The following is a 21,984-nucleotide window of genomic DNA, read 5'->3' as shown; positions in this document are numbered from 1 at the left end:
AAATACAACAAAATTTTAAAAAAAGTCTTGGCTGAATATGCGGGCTTTTGGTATATATATTTATACTAAAGTTGACATAAAAAAATATAGCACTCCGAAATAAGTTGTATAAACCCTTAGCTTCATCCTTTATCAGTGGCGGATCCAGAACCTTTCCTAAAAGGGGGGGGGCGCTGACTGACCTAAAGGGGGGGGGGGCTACAGTCATGCTTCAATGATTCCCTATATAATCAACCAAATTTTTCCCACGAAAGGGGGTGCCGGGCCCCTCAGGGCCCCCTAGATCCGCCTATGTTTATACCGATTAAGTGAGGGACAGGCGGCCAAATGGACACGGGCAAAACAGTATGATCGCGTCATTTTGTGAGGGAACAAAACATATAATAAGCGTTTATGATTGTATTTGTGTTCTTTTTTTCAAAGCATTTGGTGACAACATTTATTTTTGAATAAGTAGTTCATAGTGGAATATAGTTCGGAAATCATCAATTGTACATCATGTCAAACTCAACAACAAAACACACCCATCCCTGTATATCCAAGTGTAAATTAACATGAACCAAAATGATGTTTAAATGTAATTTTTTTTCAGTTGGTTTCTGCATTTGAAGAAATATAGCCAAACAATCATATCTCTTTATTTTGTTTTTTTTTTTTGCGTTCAGAGCGCTTTTCTGGGTTTAACTTAATTCATCAAAACACCGATTATTCATTTATTGTTGGCCACTGGGTTTTATTTGATGAATCGTTGGATTGTAAATTTCAAGAAATGATTTGTTTTGAAATACGGAATTGAGTGAAAAAATATGTAACGGGGTTTGAATGATCTAATTTTATTTCGTCCCAACGGGTGTGCATTAATTAAGTGTTGACATCCCAAAATGACAGGCCTTTGTTAACTTTTTCCTCATTTCGATGTTGCTGTCCTGTGTAAACTGCGCTTATATGATTACAGTATTGACAATCTATTTCTTACAAGCTTCCGGAACCATATTTTCTGTACAGTCCAATAATATTTCAAAAAATGCTTACACTTGGAACATATAGGGAAAGTTGTGCGCCAAAATAGCTTTAATTCTAAAAATCATTTTCTGCCTGATTTTCAACGACTGCTAGTACTATGTATTTTTGATAAATTATATCTGTATTATTTTCCAAAAGAATTTTGCAAGCAGCGTTTTTCGGCAACCATTTTAAACGAATTGGTTTCTTAACGAAATTGCACTAAAAGTGTTACAAAAATTCCCCGTATTTTAACATATTATCCTGCGTTTCTATAGTTTGGATTTATACTTTTAAAAAAATCATCGCCGGGAAATTGCGTGATGCATCAGAGTTACAAATTCAACGCAAACAGACAGCTTCACAGTCAGTAAAAAGTAATAGAGGTTCTTGAAGCAGCAAGACAACACTTCTATCTTGTGAGAGGACAAGACGTGGACCGGGAACCATAAAAATAAGACATTTGATCGATTTCTTTAAAAATTAGCATCCTGTAGACTATTTTGTCATGATGCAGGGTGGGAGACAAGAGAAAGGGGTTGGGAGAAAGGAGAGGAGGGGTGGGAGAAAGGAGAAGAGGGGCGGGAGAAAGGAGAGAAGGGGTGGGAGAAAGGATAAATGTACTCCCCTTTACGCCCCCTCTTTAATATACGGGCAGTATTACAGTTATTTTTTTTATATTAATAGAAATACAATTAAGCATCGTGAAGAAGAAAGGAATTTTATAGTTTTTATTAAATAAAATATGTTTAAGATCATGTATGCACTGTTTTCTGCAAAGTCAAAGGTATGAATTAATGAGTCAAGGTAACACTTGGTGGTTTGTCGGCTGTGGTCTGAACAATTTCTTTCAAAAAAAGGATGTTTGGCAGAATTAATAGTGATGACAGTTTGCATCATCCATCAGCAATATTTTGTTTGTTTAAAGGATTTTTCTTAAATTATTTATATATATATATAATAATTAACGTGCTGAACATATTTTGAGTAACGTTGCTGATTTCAGAGTCAAAGTTATCAACAATAAAAAAATTGACTGATTTACCAGCTTCTATCTCTGGTCTAACTTGCGATTTAGTTATTTTAGCGATACAGCATAAACATGATAAATATCGTTTAATAAGTCAATACACAAAATAAAATATTCATGTTTTAATAACATTTTCTTTTCTGGACACTTATTCACGAATAATGCATAATGCAAAAAAAGGAAGAAAATCACTTTGTTAATGCCCGTATATTAAAATAAAAATGTCAATGCATATTTTTTAATATATTCATCTTAATAATATTTTTTTTTAATTCATTCTTCTTGTCGCTTCTTCACGCTTCTGTCGCTTCTTCACGCTTCTGTCGCTTCTTGTCGCTAAAATTCTTCTTGTCGCTAATTAGTGAGACACCGAGCAGACGAATTGTTTTCGAATCTAGAGAATCTATTTACTTTTTTATCCGCCTTTGAAATTCATATTTGAATTTTATGTTTTCTAAATAATACCTTACAATCTGTTTGTCTCGTTGTCATGTTTACTACAAAATTTACAATGAATGAAATGCGAAACTACCGAGTACCTGTTTGGAAAAGTTCCGAAAGGGGTCATGTGCTTTGACCTGACCGCAGTTGATTGATGACTTTAACCGAGATTTTTTAGATCATGTCAAACGGCATCGAATCAAAATAGGAACAGTTTGAAGGCTTAAGATTCTTCTATCGGCAATTTAGCCAAATAGTAAGTGCACAGTTGTGAATGACGAAATTATGCACAGATGATATATATATATATGTGACAACAGGCACACAAATAAAAAGTAGGGCAACAAACAAAACAGTTATTTTATCGGTATAGAAATACATAAACATGTACTTTATATCAGCTGATATTCGAATTGATGCATAAAAAGGTTTGTGTTAACGATCATCATATTACGATTGCACTTATATATAGATATGTACATGTTATATAATTCTGTAAGAGTCCTTAACTTAGATTCTGACCTCAGGATATAGACATTTACATGATATTATTTCTACTGCAAACTTTTCATGTCTGAGTTATGGGAATGGTCATAATTTACAGAATTGGTTATGCGGAGGACTAGTTTTCATTGTAAGTTATTTCATCTAAAATAAATCCAATCATGGTGTTAATTAGCTTACCTGTCATGCCTGTTGGTCTATTTTTTAGTTTTTGAAGTTATTTTTATATTGTCTGCTGATCTTATGAATTTTCCAGTGGCAACACAATTATTTTTTGGACCAAAATAGGCATTTATATGCTACCATATAGTTCTTCGACAAATGTGATTATTGTATGGTGCCGCTATTCATGCTATTACTAATAATTAAACTCTCAGATCTGGGTACAGTGCCACTTTTAAGGCCTCTGTACAAAATTGGGAAGCAAGTTAACTTGTATCATTGTAATGTCTTACCACATTAATTCCTTAGCAGTGCAAGTCCCTCATGGGTAGACAAGGTCATTTAAAAAATCTTGTTGTTTTGAATTACACATTGAGCACAGACATTATGATTGGTCAAAAATTTTTGTATTTGTACTTTAGTGTGTCTTTTATATATTTCATCATGATATACATTGTGTTTTGAATTGATTTGTGAGATGGCCTTGGGGAAGATTAGTTTTAAACTCTAAATATAAAGACACTACTTACTTTACCTACTTACCAGAGCATTTATTTAGTCTGCATTTACATGTAGCATGTGGGGGGGGGGGTGTTAATTTTTATGCCCCTGCTGTAACAAAGGAGCATTAAGTTTTACACTGTCTATTTGTCCCATCTGTCTATCCCAAACATCCCCAAAATTGTTTTCAATTCTTTAACTTTAGATTGCCTGAATCAAATATTATAAAACTTATACACTATGCACACAATGCATATGGTAACCTATAATTGTTAATTACTGTGTCATTTGGCCATGGTCTCTTGGGGAGAGTTGTCTCATTGGCAATCATACCACATCTTCTTATTTATATCTATATACATAGATTTATGAACAAAAAACACAGATTAAGATGGAAATTGGGTGTGATCTTTTTAACCATTCATGAGTATGCCCCTGTAAAAACATAAATATTGCTGAATTTTTCGTTTCCGTCCTTTCTTTTACTTAAGCTTGTATCAACTTAAAGTAAAAAACTTATCATTGCTTATACACAATGCAAATTACCAAAAAAACACAGATCAAGTCAGAAATTGAGTGACTTCACTTTTACAGTTCATCAGTTATGCCCCTTTATTAACATAAAAAATGCTTTATGTTGTGTTTCTATTCTCTTACTATAGTTTGCCTCTGACACAGATATGTTAATTTTTTTACACAATGCTTATTACCACAAAAACACCATGTAGATCAAGTTTGAAATTGGGTTGCCAATATAAAACTTAAACACAATGCTTAATTGTTATTACAAAGCACAGTTCTAGTTGTAAATTGGGTGGTTTCACTTTTACAGTTCATGAGTTATGCTCCTTTATAAATAAAAACATGCTAAATCTGTTGTTTCTGTAGCTTAAGCATGTTTAGTTTGCCTCAACCAAATGCTCTGAAACTCATACAGTCTCATGAGTCTGTGACAGTAATAAATATACAAACATTTAGTTCTGATTAAAAAATAATATGCTTTAAAGTTTTGAATATATATAATCATGATTATGTCAGAAACTGCTTGGCAGCGATATTTTATTCTTTTACTTTTATTTTAGATGGTTGTGATTACATGTAACTGTTTGAATGTTAAACTGAGCAGCAAACAAAACCCAAACACAGCTGTATTTGAATTCTTGACAGGTAACTTTATTTTTACACTTGAAACCCTCTGAAAGCCTGCAACATGCAAAAGTAAGAGCAAAACCTGCTCAGCTCAAAGACGGAATAATGTGCCCTGATCAGTGTTTTCCCTAGATATTTCATTTAGCATCCTGGTAAACAGGGGAAATTGAAATACCATCTTGTTTCTCAAAATTATAGCATCACATCTGTAACATAATCTATAAGAACACCACTTCAGATAGCATCACATTTAGGATTAATATAGCGTCACATTTAATACCATGATGCTAAAAGACCCTGGGGAGAACACTGCCTGAAACTAGTCATGATAGTGAGACTTGTCTTCCATCAAATACACCTTGTGAAGTATCCCCTTAAAAATCTGACTCACCATATATTGATCTACATGTAGAGCAAAGCAAAACTTACAATGTATATTCATATCATATTATCTAGTTTTATCTTGAGGTGCCAGTGATATAAATTTGCTACTGGACATTTAACACCATTTATTTTCACTTAAAAATAAGTATAGTACATGTTTTGTCATATTCTATTCATGTAAACAGTCAGGGGACTTACTGAAATAAGTGATTTAGCAAGGATCCGGAAATTTTTTCACCTAATTTCGGTCATTTTCATACAACTTAAAAGTTGATGCCCCTTTTCAAAAAATGATTGTCAAAATCACATTACTGCATGAGACTCATTATGAGTATGCTCATACTCGATCGTCATGTTCGTAGCATCAACAAACTTGTTTCACTGTTGCATCGCATTTACTTCATGATTTGTCCTACCATTTTCCAAAAATCGTTCAAGAGCAATTAAGGGAAGGCAACAGTTTATAAATAAAATGATTTTAATGACTCAAAACGATAATATTCTCAGTTATTGCTTACGTTTCCTTTGATTCTGAAGTCAAAATTCAAACCGGATGTACTGCGACAATACTAAAACGAACAATTCCGGACTCATTTCCGGGATTAGTTTTGTTTATCCAAATCACAGGAAATCATAGGCTTTTTAATATTTTACCTTTAATAGTGTAAGAATATTAATTAAAATAGTTGCACTAGCTTTATTTAGGATGAAATTATTTTATATTTACAATTAATTGTCTAAATCTGTGGAAGAGAATTTCAAACATGCGTATTACATAGTAAACAAAGCACGTGTGTTAGAAGTAAAAAAATATTTTTTTCTATGAAATTAAACCAAGTTTTAATTTAATTTTAAATCATAATTGACAATTGTCTGACCTGTTGAGTAATTAAATAATGAAGCCAGTTGGTATGGAATTTTTATTTCTTTATAATAATAGTTTGGAGCTTGTGATTAATTGCCAGGTGTGAATTAAAAACACAGGTAAAGAGATTAGCAATCATTAGCCAATAGCTCCCCGAGGCATTAATATAGTTATTAGGAGGGCCCTCAGGATTATAACACTTTAATGAAGTGGCAGTTTAATTACAGGAAGTCGATAACAAAACAAAAATATGTTCAAAATGGCGATTTTGAAAGTCGATCTCAACGAAATGACCGAAATTATTACGGTTGAAAAATAAAATTTGACCTAAATCCCAATTAAAAGTTTAGGACATTATAGTTTCAGTTTAGGACATGACTGGCAAATATGACCGTTTCCGGACCCTTGGTTCCTAGTAATGCAATATAAAATTCTACTGAATCAGATATAATGTTATTTCGTCCTGCACATGGAATTTCACTCATATGAATTAATATCAATATCGTCCGATTTTCACATCAAACGAGCATATCATGACTTGAAACTTGCGTGAACAGGTTCCATGTGAATCTTATGATAATAGTTCATGCATAAATCACCGGAATTTTGTACACGTTAAATTCACGTAAATATTTGAAATAAAATTATTTAAATAATATATTTATTCTAAAATTTGATTAAAACCATAAAAAATACCTTCAGATTTTTGTTAAGTTTTCGTGAAAATTAAATGAATCATTTCACGTGAGATTCATCCGAATTACTGATTTTTAACTCCATCATATTAGACAATGGTGGTATCATCACTTCATCCTGTGATGCAGAAATATAGTATTTTAAAAAAATTGATTCATTTAACAGTTTTTAAATTGTTCGGTTTGATGGTTGTTTAACGTTCAGTGGCAAATAGTTCATGCATGTTCGGGACGATACAATACAATTTTGAATACAGTTGTTTATAAAAGACACATTTGATGCACCAGTCAAGAAAGATTTTGTAGAAATTATGAGGAAAAATAATAATCATGATAAAATACACATTCCAAAAAATAAAATAACAAAACTCCAAGAAAAAATAAAAACGAATAAACCCTTATCAAATGACAAAATCAAAAGCTGAAAAACATCAAAAGAATGATAAACAGCTGTCATATTTTTGACTTGGTACATACAATACATGTAGTATAGTGTACTCTGCGTTGTGTAAATGTGTTACTTGTTTGCTCAGCAAGTCGGACAAACTTGCAAACTGTTAACCAGAATAATTCAGTCGTTATAGGATTCCGCTTACTACATTACGTAAGTAGGAGAGATCGATTACGGGGAGGGACTGAATTATTCGGGTTAGCAAACTGTATGCAAAATTTCACAAATTCTGTCATTTGTGAAAAATTATTTACATAACAAATCTTGAGATCATATATGCATTCTTTATATAAGTAAAACAACTGCGAAATTTAAAAGTTCCAGCTTGAAATTCAACCTGTATCAGATGTAAACCGGAGTCTGTACTCTGTGTGCTTTGTATTTTTATCAAAATGCCTAATCCAGCAGCCTGTCATGAAACAAAAAAGAAACTCCAGACGATATGCGCACCTATAATATGAGTAGTAACACCAGGTACATAGTTTTAAAGCTGAAGCAAAACTACTGTAGTTCTAAATAATTAGCCGAATTAACTATATATATACACTAAGTGCGGGATTAACGGTCGAACGGACAAATGTAAAACAATATGATGATACGTGCTCTATAAGTAATTTGGTGACAATGCATATTTTTGAATATGCAGTTCATATAATGGAATGGTAATTTGGAGATCTGAAATGTAGTAGCAATGTAAGAAGGATAGCATTTCCGACATTTCGTCTTTGGTGGAAACTTGACTAATTGGAAATTTAACCGCATCTCCTTATATAATATTTCATAATGGTTTGAATTTTCTAGAGAAGAGCAAAAGTTTTAAGACTTAAACTAATATTTACCAAGAAACTGAAATGTTACTGTGACAATTATACTACACATACTCAAAATTTTCCAACTTTTACTAAAACTACAAATAAGAAGTGTAAAGATACTATTCCAATTAGCATTAGTCACGATTTTCTTGATGTCTTCAAGGTGTTGATGTCAATTAATTAATGCCCAGCTGTTGCTATCTTATAAATTGCATATCACATATCTCCATTTATCATTCTATCAGCCAACTTTGTACAAATAACATGTACATGTACACCATTTTTTTTTTTATTTGTACTTGTACTTTTACAAATAAAGTCTCATGTTACCCCACTTCCAAAATGAGCAAGCGGTAACGTAGATATTTAGTTTTGCGTAACTGTTCAATTTTGGTCTTCCTCGCGGTTTGCGTTTAAACTTTGTCAAATTTTTTGAAAAAATTAGAGGCAATGATTTAAATTTTAACAACTAAAGTTCCAAGTGACGGGGGGAAATTGTAGGATTGATTGCTTTGATTATTGGTTGGTTAACGTCCAGTGGAAATAATTCATGCATGTTCAGGACGAGAACTAGTTAACAATAAATACAATAGTTAGGTTTTGCAATAGAGTCAGGGCATCCGCGATGATGGTCGGGAAAATTTAAACTGACGCTATACATGTATATATATACTTGTATACTTGTTCTAAAAACTAATTTTAAGAAAGAAACTTTCCGGGCCTTTTCCGACGCCTATTATGCGAGCAGTATGGCCCGCAGAGCCCTAAAAGGTAACTTTGTTAATTTTCTTTCAGTCGTTTTGTCTCCCAACTTGTACATGTACATTACTTCAAACTCAAAACTAAAAAAACACCGAATACCCATGCAAGCATAAATTAACACGAATATAAAATCTAAATGAATTCAAGATCTAGCTTTTATACAATCTTGCCGTTTGAATGATAAAAAGTCAGCCGTTTGCATGTAAATTTCGAGAAAAAAATTATACCGGAATCAGGGAACACGGAACCTGTCTGACTACAGCCAGCCCCAATTATCAACTTGTGTTTGTAGACGCAAGTGGATACTTGGGGGCTGGCTTTATTTAGACTGTACCGGAACCTAAATTTTGTTATTTTATTTCTGCCGAATCAAGTGCACATGTATTTCTCAGCCTTCGTTAACTTTCTAATGCTTCATTCCAATGTTGCTGTCCATCCTGAGTAGACGTGGTTTAAACGATTACAAAGCTGGCGATGTATTTTAAAATATTTCCAAAACTATATCGAATTTACTCTGTACAGACCAATGAATTTCAGAGACTGTTTACACATGGAACACAGGAAAAGTTATTCGGCTAAATAACCACTTTTTTACATTCCATACAAACAAACTATTTTCTGTATGATTTTCAACGTCTGCTTGTATTGTGCTTTCCCCCCTAATTATATCTGTATTCTCATCCAAATAAATTTCAATTTTGTCCGAGCGGTGTTTTTGATGACCATTTTAAAACGAATTAATAGTTGTAAAATTCCCCGTTTTTTTCACACATCATCCTAAGCTTCTATGAATTACATTTCTACTTTCAAAACAAAATTTCATGGGGATACGGTGTGAATCATGAATAAGTACTTATTGCAAAAAATAAACCAAGGTTTACTTTTATAAATTGTTTTTTGGATGGAGAGTTGTCTCATTGGCACTCACACCACATCTTCCTATATCTATACCAAGGATAAAAATAAAGTGATAAAAGTGTGTCTGTTATGCATAAGAACATGTATAGATAAAGTGTGCAGATGCTTAAATATCAAAGAAACAGAATATTTAAAAAGTAAAGTAATACTTTTTAAAGATTAACAATGAGCAGAATGATTGCCGGAAAACGATAAAACAATCTATGTCAAATAACCGCTACGTATTGCATAAAAACTCTTGGCACTCTGCATCTAGGGAAAGTTACTGTTGAAAATGCTACACAAAACCTGCTGCATTGGCTTATATGTGTGAACGTTATTCGATAACGTCAAGAACGATAACTCATGGCGTAACGTCATTCGGTATCGTGTTACCTTAAGTAGCAAATTTGAAATTTTGTCATAAATTGTGATTTTGTAGTTTTACTAAAATTTTAAACACATAGGTTTAGATAATATCTTTTCATTAGTAAAATTGAAAAAAATGAACTTTTTTCCACTTTTGAGTAGCAAGGTTTACAACAATGTATGCCTTTGATGCTATCATTTAGCTGTAAATTCTATTTATTGGAAAAAATGCTATAATAATGGCTTAACTTAATGAACTGATACTTTCTTAACAGATTTTTCCCAGCATTGGAAGTGTTTTTCCTGTAAAGTTCAAGGTTTCATCTTTCAGATTATATAATAAAATTCTACTGTTCGCCATCAAAATTTCACTGTTCGGGGGTGTTGAAATTAGACTGGGTTGTCAGAATAATGATACTTAAAGAAGTGATTTTTTGGAAGGAAATTGAGGTATGATACTTAAACAAGTGATTTTTAACCGGATTTTTGTGACAAAAATGTCGGTTATTGATTTGGGGATGTACGGCGGGCGGCCGGGTGGTCGGGCGGGCGGGCGGTCGGCAATCAAATCTTGTCCGTGCATTAACTCATGAACCGTTCAACCAAAGCTTTTAAAATTTTAATATGTTATTACTGACAACTATACGAAGGTCAAGTTCAATAATGGCGATTTTGACTTTTACCGTTCAGGAGTTATGGTTCTTGAAAGATTGAAAAATGGAGTTTCCAGTTGTGTTTGTGCATTTACGCATGAACTGTTCTACCAAAGCTTCCCAAATTTTAATATGTTGTTACTGATGACAGAATGGAGGTCAAGTTCAATAATGACGATTTTGACTTTTACCGTTCAGGAGTTGTGGTTCTTGAAAGATTGAAAAATGGAGTTTCCAGTCATGTCCGTGCATTTATGCATGAACTGTTCTACCAAAGCTTCCGAAATTTTAATATGCTGTTACTGATGACAAAATGGAGGTCAAGTTCAATAATGACGATTTTGACTTTCACCGTTCAGGAGTTATGGTTCTTGAAAGATTGAAAAATGGTGTTTCCCGTCGTGTCCGTGCATTTTCTCATGAACCATTCAACCAAAGCTTTTGAAATTTTAATATGATGTTACTGATGACAAAATAGAGGTCAAGTTCAATAATGACGATTTTGACTTTTACCGTTCAGGAGTTATGGTTCTTGAAAGATCGTAAAATGGCGTTTCCATTCACGTTGTTGCATTTACTCATGAACCTTTCAATCTAAGCTTTTCAAATTTTAATATGTTGATACTGATGACAAAATGGAGGTCAAATTTGATATTGACGATTTTCACTTTCACCATTCATCAGTAATGGTTCTTGTGATATTGCCAGGACACAAATAAATGTTAATAAATCCGGTTTGCTGTTGTTGTGACAGCCTCTTGTTATATCATTATCCTAGATTCAGTACAAGGTCATCACCTGACATGACCTGGTCATCCTAGACAACACAGATGTTGGTTCTGATAAGTTTAGAAACATAATTAGTCCCTGGATCATTAGTATTCTATATTTAAAACTACAATAAAATCATTGAAAATGGAACAATTTGTTCCCAAGTTGAGATTTTTAATAATAGAGTTATACCTACCAGTGAAAATTGACATTTATTAAATTAGAATATAATTCGTGTTAACTAGTTCTCATCGCAAACATCTAGGTGATCTAGAAATAAAAACATCCCTAGGATGTCCGATCACCTTACCTGTGTAATACACCCCACTACAGGTAAATATACAGGTATTCTCATCAGTTTTGATTTTTGTCATGTTCCTTCAATCTACACTTACATGTATCTCGAAATTCATCTGGGGGATGGTGGTGGCCCCTTCACTGGTAGGTATAACTCTATTATTAAAAATCTCAACTTGGGAACAAATTGTTCCATTTTTAGCTCACCTGGCCCGAAGGGCCAAGTGAGCTTTTCCCATCACTTTGCGTCCGGCGTCTGTCGTCGTCGTCGTCGTCCGTCGTCGTCCGTCGTCGTTAACTTTTACAAAAATCTTCTCCTCTGAAACTACTGGGCCAAATTAAACCAAACTTGGCCACAATCATCATTGGGGTATCTAGTTTAAAAAATGTGTGGCGTGACCCCGCCAACCAACCAAGATGGCCGCCATGGCTAAAAATAGAACATATGGGGTAAAATGCAGTTTTTGGCTTATAACTCAAAAACCAAAGCATTCAGAGCAAATCTGACATGGGTAAAATTGTTTATCAGGTCAAGATCTATCTGCCCTGAAATTTTCAGATGAATCGGACAACCCGTTGTTGGGTTGCTGCCCCTGAACTGGTAATTTGAGGGAATTTTTGCTGTTTTTGGTTATTATCTTGAATATTATTATAGATATAGATAAACTGTAAACAGCAATAATGTTCAGCAAAGTAAGATTTACAAATAAGTCAACATGACCAAAATGGTCAGTTGACCCCTTTAGGAGTTATTGCCCTTTATAGTCAATTTTTAACCATTTTTCGTCAATCTTAGTAATCTTTTACAAAAATCTTCTCCTCTGAAACTACTGGGCCAAATTAAACCAAACTTGGCCACAATCATCATTGGGGTATCTAGTTTGAAAAATGTGTGGCGTGACCCGGCCAACCAACCAAAATGGCCGCCACAGCTAAAAATAGAACATAGGGGTAAAATTCAGTTTTTGGTTTATAACTCAAAAACCAAAGCATTTAGAGAAAATCTGACATGAAGTAAAATTGATTATCAGGTCAAGATCTATCTGCCCTGAAATTTTCATATGAATCGGACAATCTGTTGTTGGGTTGCTGCCCCTGAATTGGTAGTTTTAAGGAAATTTTGCTGTTTTTGGTTATTATCGTGAATATTATTATAGATAAAGATAAACTGCAAACAGCAATAATGTTCAGCAAAGTAAGATTTACAAATAAGTCAAATGTCCGAAATGGTCAGTTGACCCCTTTAGGAGTTGTTGCCCTTTATAGTCAATTTTTAACCATTTTTCGTAAATCTTAGTAATCTTTTACAAAAATCTTCTCCTCTGAAACTACTGGACTAAATTAAACCAAACTTGGCCACAATAATCATTGGGGTATCTAGTTTAAAAAATGTGTGGCATGACCCGGTCAACCAACCAAGATGGCTGCCACAGTTAAAAATAGAACATAGGGGTAAAATTCAGTTTTTGGCTTATAACTCAAAACCCAAAGCATTTAGAGCAAATCTGATATGAAGTAAAATTGATTATCAGGTCAAGATCTATCTGCCCTAAAATTTTCAGATGAATCGGACAATCTGTTGTTGGGTTGCTGCCCTTGAATTGGTAGTTTTAAGGAAATTTTGCTGTTTTTGGTTATTATCTTGAATATTATTATAGATAGAGATAAACTGTAAACAGCAATAATGTTCAGCAAAGTAAGATTTACAAATAAGTCAACATGACCGAAAATGTCAGTTGACCCCTTTAGGAGTTATTGCCCTTTATAGTCAATTTTTAACCATTTTTCGTAAATCTTAGTTATCTTTTACAAAAGTCTTCTCCTCTGAAACTACTGGGCCAAGTTCATTATAGATAGAGATAATTGTTAGCAGCAAGAATGTTCAGTAAAGTAAGATGTACAAACACATCACCATCACCAAAACACAATTTTGTCATGAATCCATCTGCGTCCTTTGTTAATATTCACATAGACCAAGGTGAGCGACACAGGCTCTTTAGAGCCTCTAGTTAATAATATTCATTATACCTACCAGTGAAAATTGACATTTATTAAATTAGAATACATACTGATTCCAAAGCAGTGTTGAATTCATTCAACGGTGGTGGATGAATTTCCTTTTCTTCAAGAAAAAATCCACAAACAAATATCTTTCCAACAGGATAAAATACTACCACCATAACAAAAAAACCCACTATTTACATCTATATACAGCTACATGTTATACTGCAAATACAAATAAAATATCATACAAATAAATGAATTTGTATGCTTATATCCTATTCTAAAACTTTAGTGGCATCAAAATCTCGCAAATAAAACTTTGCGAATGTTGATTCAACTGCCCAGTCGGCAGAATCTAGAATTGATTTCAAAGAAGCTCCCTTGTACAAAGCCCAACTTGGAGCTATAGCACGTGTGGAATGTGCATTTACTTTCATATTGTCATCATTATATGCTATTCTAATAGCCTGTACAATCCAACTTGAAATAGTTGCTGTTGATACCGGTTTGTGCGGTTCATTTATTCCCAGAAAAAGCTTAATTCTTTCTGATTCACTCAACTTTCCTCGAAAATTCTTAGTTTTATCCAAATAAACTGAAAGAGCTCTTTTTGGATCTATTAAAGTTTTCTCTGGAAAACTGGGAACAAATAATTTTTCTCCAAAATGTTTTTGTCTATCTTGCTTGGCTAAGCCATGTCTTACAAAAGTAATACCCTTACTTTGAACTCTCATTGACTTGTCATCAATACGGAGACTTTGCAAATCACTACATCTTCTGAATGTAGTTATGGCAACTAAAAACACTGTTTTTAAAGTTACATGCTTTTAATCAACTTCTTGCATAGGCTCAAAAGGTTTCTTCTCAAGAGCCAGTAACAATAATTCTAAGTTCCATTCAGGCAGAATTTTAACCTTAGGAGGTCTAGAATTAAAAACACCTTTGATAATTCTAACTATGTCAGGGTGTTGGCCGACAGGAAAATTTTGCACTGGAGGTAACACTGCAGATAACATAGATCGATAACCTGCTATTGTCCTATATTGCAAACCAGAATGAAATAAATAAGCCAAAAAATCGGCAATCTGATTTAAATTTGCTGAATATGGATCAATTTGTCTCTCACCACACCAGCTATTAAACTTCGAATTTTGAGGAATAGTCCTTTTTTGTACCATCGCGCCATGAAGCTGAGAGCAATGTTCTTGCTGATTCAGAAAATCCCTCTGTTTTAAAACGTCTGTCGAAAGAAGCCATGCTGTCAGATTTAATATTTCTGGATTTGGATGAAACATTTTCATTTTGGACTGAGACAACAAATTGTCCATTACTGGTAGTCTTATTGGGCATGCTATCAGTAACTGTAAAATCTCTGTGTACCAGTGTCTCCTTGGCCACTGGGGCGCAATCAAGATAATCTGACAGTGGAACAGCCTCATATATTGCAAAATCCTTGGAATCAGACAAATTGGGGGAAACACATACGCGTACATGTTCTCCCAAGGAATTGTCAGAGCATCCAAGGCTAAAGCATTGGGATGAGGAATCCAAGTGCAAAAGATTTCTGTCTGGCGATTTTCCCATGACGCAAACAAATCTATCAAAGGAGTTCCCCATATCTGAAAAATCTGCTGCACTATTGACTTGTTCAGAGACCATTCTGTGGGACAAACCTTTTCCCGACTCAAATGATCTGCCAAAACATTCTTCTTGCCCATTATATGGGCTGCTTTCAATACTATGTTGTTTTGAATTGCTATCTGCCATAGCTCCCAAGTCAAGTAACATAAATTTGGTGACTTCGTCCCCCCTTGACGATTTATGTATTGCACTACGCTTGTGTTGTCGCTCCTTATCAGAACACATTTTCCCTTCAAAATTTTCAGAAAATGCTGAACTGTCAAAGTTACAGCTTTCATTTCCAAACAATTTATGTGCCAAAGTTTCTGTTCTGAGTTCCAAACTCCCTGAAAAATCTGTTTTCCCATATGACCCCCATAACCTTTCATTGAAGCATCTGTCGTTATGGTCACATTGATTTTCGGCAATTGCAAATATCGGCCTTTCAGCGTGTCGGCTGAATTTTTCCACCATAAAAGATGGGATTTCAGATGTTGTGTCAATGGAACATGTGCCAACATATTTTTGCTGACTGGTCTCCAAAAACTTAACAAATGAAGTTGGATGGGTCTCATAAACAGACGAGCATTGGGAATCAATTCGATGCACGATGCCATCATCCCCAAAATTTTCAAAAAATCTAGAGCCAAATTCTGACCTGAAAGCATTTTTTCTAGTAAAATCTGTAATTTTTCTATTCTTTCCATTGTTGGATAAACTAGGCCCTTGTCTAAATGAAAAACTCCCCCTAAGTAAGTTATCACTTGACTTGGAACTAGGCTCGATTTGTCTATGTTTATCATAAAGCCTAGTGAAACCAACAGATTGAGACATTTCAGCAATCCTGAACTAATTGCTGTTGGTTTTGATTGACTATCAACCAATCGTCTAAATATACTGACATTCTGATATTTTGAGTTCTCAGATATGCAGCTACTACTGACACCAGTTTTGTAAAAATTCGAGGAGCACATGTTGGGCCAAAGCACATTGCTTTCCATTGATAACATTGATTTGCTATGCAAAACCTCGTGTACGGACGATGTTTCTGAAAAATTGGTACATGGAAATATGCATCGCTCAGATCTATTGAAATTGCCCAATCTTTTGGTTTCACTAGATTTATGACTTTGCTCATTGTGTCCATCTTGAAATGGACTTTCTTTAGATGTGCATTTAATGGTTTTAAATTTGTCACAGGTCTCATTTTCCCGTTTTTCTTTGGCACCAGAAATAGTGTACTGTAAAAACCTGTGAGAGATTCCGGAAAAAATACTTTTTCTATAGCATCTTTTTCTAATAAAGAATTTATTTCTGCCAAAAATATATCTGCGTTTTTGTGAGATAGTATTGTTTTCTTGATGCCTGTCCATGCAGGTCTTTGAAGAAATTCCAGTTTGTAACCTTCCTCTATTATAGAAAGTACCCACTGATCTGTTGTTATCATTTTCCAATTTTGAAGAAAATATTTTAGACGCCCCCCTACCGGAATCTCTGTACACATCATTAAACATGAGCCTACCTTTGAGTCAACTGTTGTTCTTTCTGGGGATCCGAAAAGAACCCCAGCTACTCTGACCAGTCTTGTTGGTCTTGTCCTTATTTGACTCTTTTGCAGGACCCTTATAGCCTTGACTGTCTCTTTGTGGCTGTCTCCCACTATTTGATGTCTTAGGCACATTGAACCTATTGTTATTTGAGCCTCTAGTCTTATTGGCATTAACAATATTATGCTCAACATTGAACTTGGGAGTTTTATTTTGCCAATCTCTGTCAAAATCTGCCCTTCTCTTCCTACCCTGACCTAGTTCAGGTAATAAATCATTCAATTGATCTTTTTGTTCCTTGCGCTTTTCAAGGCATGTCTTAAGACCATTCCCAAAAACACCTTCTCCTGATAGAGGCAAATATTGAGTTTTGTCTTTTATATCAGACAAATTCACAAGACCTGATTCATGTGATGCAGCCTTACGTCTGACTAAATGAAAGAATGCACCAGTCCTACCCGACTGGTCCAAAGACTTAGTTGACATTGAGAACAAATCTTTCACAATTTGACAACATGATTCTTTCTCCTCATGCTCTAAAGACGGAGAATTTTCAAGCTTCCCAAGCAGAGTACCCATTGTCTGTTGCATATACATGCCTGAAATCACATTCATTCGAGACGCCATTTGCCCTTGATATGAAAGCTTTTCAATTTGTTTTAAAGGCTGTGTATATAATTGCCTATGGCCAGTATCCCATGACTTTACTGCCTTTGGCCCATGATTCTTTCTCATCATTGGCTCTAGCAAGTCGTCCAGACTAGGAACTTGCAAGAACTCTACAGCACTATCATGCACAGGAAAACAACTCCTGTATTCCTCTCTATGAGCGGAAAGTTTCTCTGGGTGCTGACACCGCCAGGAGTTTTCCAAAATAGTGACTTGTGCCTGATCCATAATCAACCCAACACTACCTTTATCATTGTTTGAGGCAATATCCTCACTAAACAATTCTGACAAAACATTATGTCTAGTTATATTGTCTGAGCTTAACTCAACATCTTTGTTTACATCATTTGAAACAGATTTTAATTGTACATGTTTCATAAACCTTTCACCTTTTCTAGCAACACTACCTGTTGACTGCTCAAATCTAATTTCGCTCTCATTATCTGACTCATTGTCAGAGCGAATATCACCAAGTATATCCCTTTTTTAAACGATATATTATTAAAACTTTGTTATCTAAAGAAGTCTTCAATAGAAAAAAACTAAATTTCTAATTTTGTTGAAAACTTTGCAGCGACGAGAACATCTGTTCGCTAGCTCGCAAAAATTAAAACTGATGAGAATACCTGTATATTTACCTGTAGTGGGGTGTATTACACAGGTAAGGTGATCGGACATCCTAGGGATGTTTTTATTTCTAGATCACCTAGATGTTTGCGATGAGAACTAGTTAACACGAATTATATTCTAATTTAATAAATGTCAATTTTCACTGGTAGGTATAATGAATATTATTAAAAATTAAATCACTTAGTCTAGTGATAAATTTGTACTTCAATGTACTTAAATAGGTGATTATTAAAGAAAGACAACTCTTACTTTCAACCTTTATGAACATAATGTTACTTGAATCAGTGATTTAGAAATTCACTCATTTAAGTAAGTTCCCTGACTGGTAAATATAGAAAGCTGGTAAATGATGGCACAATGGCAAAATTCTTAATTTATTCTGTATTGGTGAACGTTTAGGTAGAATTATTATAATTATCTTACACATGTTATGGAAATTATACAGTATTTCATATTAAGTTTATCATTTCTATGTTATTAGGAAATTAGTGGTCAGTTTAATAAAATTTGTATGCATATATTACAGATAGTGGATCAGAAAACACACCATTTTACCCAAATAAAGTGTTACTAGTAGAAGTTATTGACCCAGGAATTACTATTGTAAGTGTAAGACTTATTTAATCTTATAGTCAAGTGATATGTAAGTACACAGCACTGATGAAATATTTAAGAGTAGTCAGGATAATATTTTGTATAATAAATGTTCCCTGTGATCATGGTGAACATTGTTTTAATTTTTAGGGGGAAATGTCTAGGTTTCCTCCCTTATAATGAAAAGCTTGAATTATGAAATAAGATAAACGTTGATTTTATTTTTGTATTACCATGTTTAGTGTAATTTATACATGTATTTGTATATTATCAGTTTTCCTCAGAACTAAAACATTTTGAAAGGATGTCCAGCTATTCATATGTCACCAATTGTAAAATTTATATAATGTTAAATTGACATACAAATGTACTGTAAATTCAGAAATTACTGTGAGATTTTTATTAATGTAAATAGTTGGGTTAGTATCGCAATGATTAGAATTTGAATTCTGATATCTGATAAACGCATCTGTATGTAGAATTTTCATAAATTGCAATAATTAATGCATGCAATAATTTCTTAATTGAGAGTAGTTCTTTAAAGGAATTGTACAATGTAAGATTATCAAAAAAGATTATAGAATGATCCCAATTTATATTGATGAATAGAGTTTGTACTACAGATCTTCCTCTATCTGCTCAAAGGACTCTATAATCAGCACACATTCCTGGCTATTTTAATAGAGACATAAACCACTGACAAGACATGATTGAATGGGATAATTAGGAATCCTACTTGTTTGAGCTGTATGTAATCATGATAATTGTAAAACTTTCCTGGTAAAACTTTCCTCAAAACTTATAATGAAATACTAATATTCAGAAAATTACAGGAAAATACATTTAGTTATACCTATGAATTGCATGCTACATTATCTTATTTTGCATGCATTCAAGTTTAATGACCAAAAAATTCTATTGCATGAATTATCTTTCAATAAAGTAGGCTTTCCATGTGCAGTATTTCAATTTTTGGGGAAAGAGCACTTACATTTTTATGCCCCGGCCATAGGAGAGTTGGCATTATGTTTTAACCCTGTACATCTGTATGGGTGTACGTCTCAAAGTTGGTCTCCGTTCTCTAACTTTAGTTTGCCTCAACCAAATGTTGTGAAACTTACACACAATGTTTAATACCATAACACACAGATTTGAATTTTGAGGGAGTCACTTTAACCATCCTAAAGTTATCTCCCTTTATAGCTTTATATGATATGCAAGTGGGGGCATCCCATGTACACATTCCCCATTTATTTTTAAATGTCATGATTATTTTTTTTTCAAGGAGCAAGATTACCTTGTTCATCGACAGCCTATTGGAGAATGGCTTGTTCACAGCTGCTTGAACTGTGGGCTAGATGTCTATGCAACAAAACCAAGATCTTCAAGATTACTTATTAATCAAAAAGTGCAGGTATGTGTAAATGACTGATCAACTTGACATTGCCGAAAATGTGTAATCAATTTTAATAGTGTTGGATGTCCATTTGATTTCAGAAATTAAAAACACAAATCTGCCAATGTTTATAACATATCTTGTAGGGTGAAAAGTGTCCTGATAAGCATTACTTTTAATTAAAGAATCATATAACTAGTATATTTATATATAGTTTTTGTGAACAAAAGAAACCTGTCATACTGTTTGTAGTGGCATAGCAAGGCAGTTAACATTCTAACATCATGTTTATTCAAACATGACAATAAGGACCTTCCCCTACAAAATACCAGAGCCTGTTACCATGAGAAATAGTGGACATTATTGAAGTGTTATGATACAGCTATTGGCAATTCTAAATCAATCAAGTGTAAAAATTTTAAATGTAATATCTCAAATTTTCAAAAAATAGTACTTGTAACATAATGTGGTGCCTTTTCTATACAAAGAACAATAATTCTACGGGATCTTTAATGGCAACTTTTTGTTTTACAGTATGATCCTGCAGTTATAGATAGATTACATCACCACCCTAATTATTCTGATGTATTTGAGCTAGTGCTACCAGAAAAAGATACACCATTTCAGACTATACCTGGTAAGGCTTTAAGATTGAAAGATGGAAATTAAGTTCAGTTAGATTTAATTTAAAGGGGAGTTCATTGCATTCATGTATATAGAAGTCAAGAATAATGTTGGTAATTTTTTTTGTTCTCTTTACCTTTTGTTCACTTTACTTTGTTGTAAGACCCATCAACACATTTGGAGGTTTGAATTTTTTAATAATGATTTTAGAGGGAGATTTTATAAGATTTCAATTCATTTTTATGCCCATAGGGGGCATTTAGTTTAACCTTTGTCCACCTATATGAAGGTACATACGTAAGTCATGTCAATAAATAACAAAACTGGTTTTATGGATCAAGTACAATACAATATGCTTTATTTAAAAACACTCTGTCACATTCACATGTGAAACAAGAGGTAAACACATACAAAATACTATTAAAAAATGGATAGTGTCACTTTTACAGTTCTAGAGTTATGTCCCTTTTTAACGTTAGATGCAAGCAGTGGCATCATCTATGTCCATGGGACACATTCCTCATTTATTTAAAGATGAATTATTGAATCAATGAACAGATGAAATTTATGTTTTGTACCTGTTACTTGTGTTAGAAAGTATTAAGCAAATTTCTTTGAATCTAAGTTGTTTTTGTTGGCATAATATTTAAATTTTTTGTGATTTTTCTTCAACAATTATTTTAAGGGTTTTTTTTCAGATCGATCATCTGGACAATTTGAATCTCTACAGGGTGAAATAAATATGGTACAGGAACAGTTGACAAACTACCTAATACAAGAGGAAACTGAAATGGAAAACAGAATCAAGTAAAACATTTTATAAAGATCAGAATTATTTTGATAATCATAGATAGACTTGTACATGTTGTAACAGTAAAATGAAGTTTATTTTTGTGACTTTTTATCTTATAGAATACTGGTCTTGAAATTTTTTCTTGGATGTTGAGGTTAAAATCAATTCATCACCTTTGGTCTATGTTGTAAAATGCTCAAATTTGTTAACAAAACGTAGCTTACTATTAAAATATTCTGATTTTGAAGTATTATTTTATGGATACACTTACCAGTTACCTTCACTTATGAATCTTTCTACAAAATTATTTAAGACATTCTCAATTTTCCTTCTCCTGTATATTAGAAAAATATTTCACATTT

General features: G+C 33.5%; 1 protein-coding gene across 4 annotated transcripts in view; it reads left to right on the top strand.

The window, feature by feature from the left end:
- The window catches only part of LOC143082977 (uncharacterized), a 44,395-nt gene that overhangs the window by 10,057 nt on the left and 12,354 nt on the right, over positions 1-21,984 (top strand). Inside the window, exons 1-6 of one of the 4 annotated variants that reach the window (XM_076259028.1) lie at positions 2,571-2,729; positions 4,723-4,807; positions 18,742-18,818; positions 20,095-20,223; positions 20,740-20,842; positions 21,528-21,636. In XM_076259028.1, coding sequence (XP_076115143.1) covers positions 4,723-4,807; positions 18,742-18,818; positions 20,095-20,223; positions 20,740-20,842; positions 21,528-21,636 — 503 coding nt within the window. In that variant the 5' untranslated portion in view covers positions 2,571-2,729. Of the gene's footprint in view, positions 1-2,570; positions 2,730-2,772; positions 2,902-2,977; positions 3,108-4,722; positions 4,808-18,741; positions 18,819-20,094; positions 20,224-20,739; positions 20,843-21,527; positions 21,637-21,984 lie in introns of those variants that run through there. The other 3 variants (XM_076259027.1, XM_076259029.1, XM_076259030.1) reach the window with 3 other exon arrangements.

The sequence above is a fragment of the Mytilus galloprovincialis genome, chromosome 7 (genome assembly GCF_965363235.1).
Source record: "Mytilus galloprovincialis chromosome 7, xbMytGall1.hap1.1, whole genome shotgun sequence".
Lineage (NCBI taxonomy): Eukaryota > Metazoa > Mollusca > Bivalvia > Mytilida > Mytilidae > Mytilus > Mytilus galloprovincialis.
The sequence above is the reverse complement of the archived record's forward strand: the minus strand, read 5'-3'. Positions and strand labels throughout refer to the sequence as shown.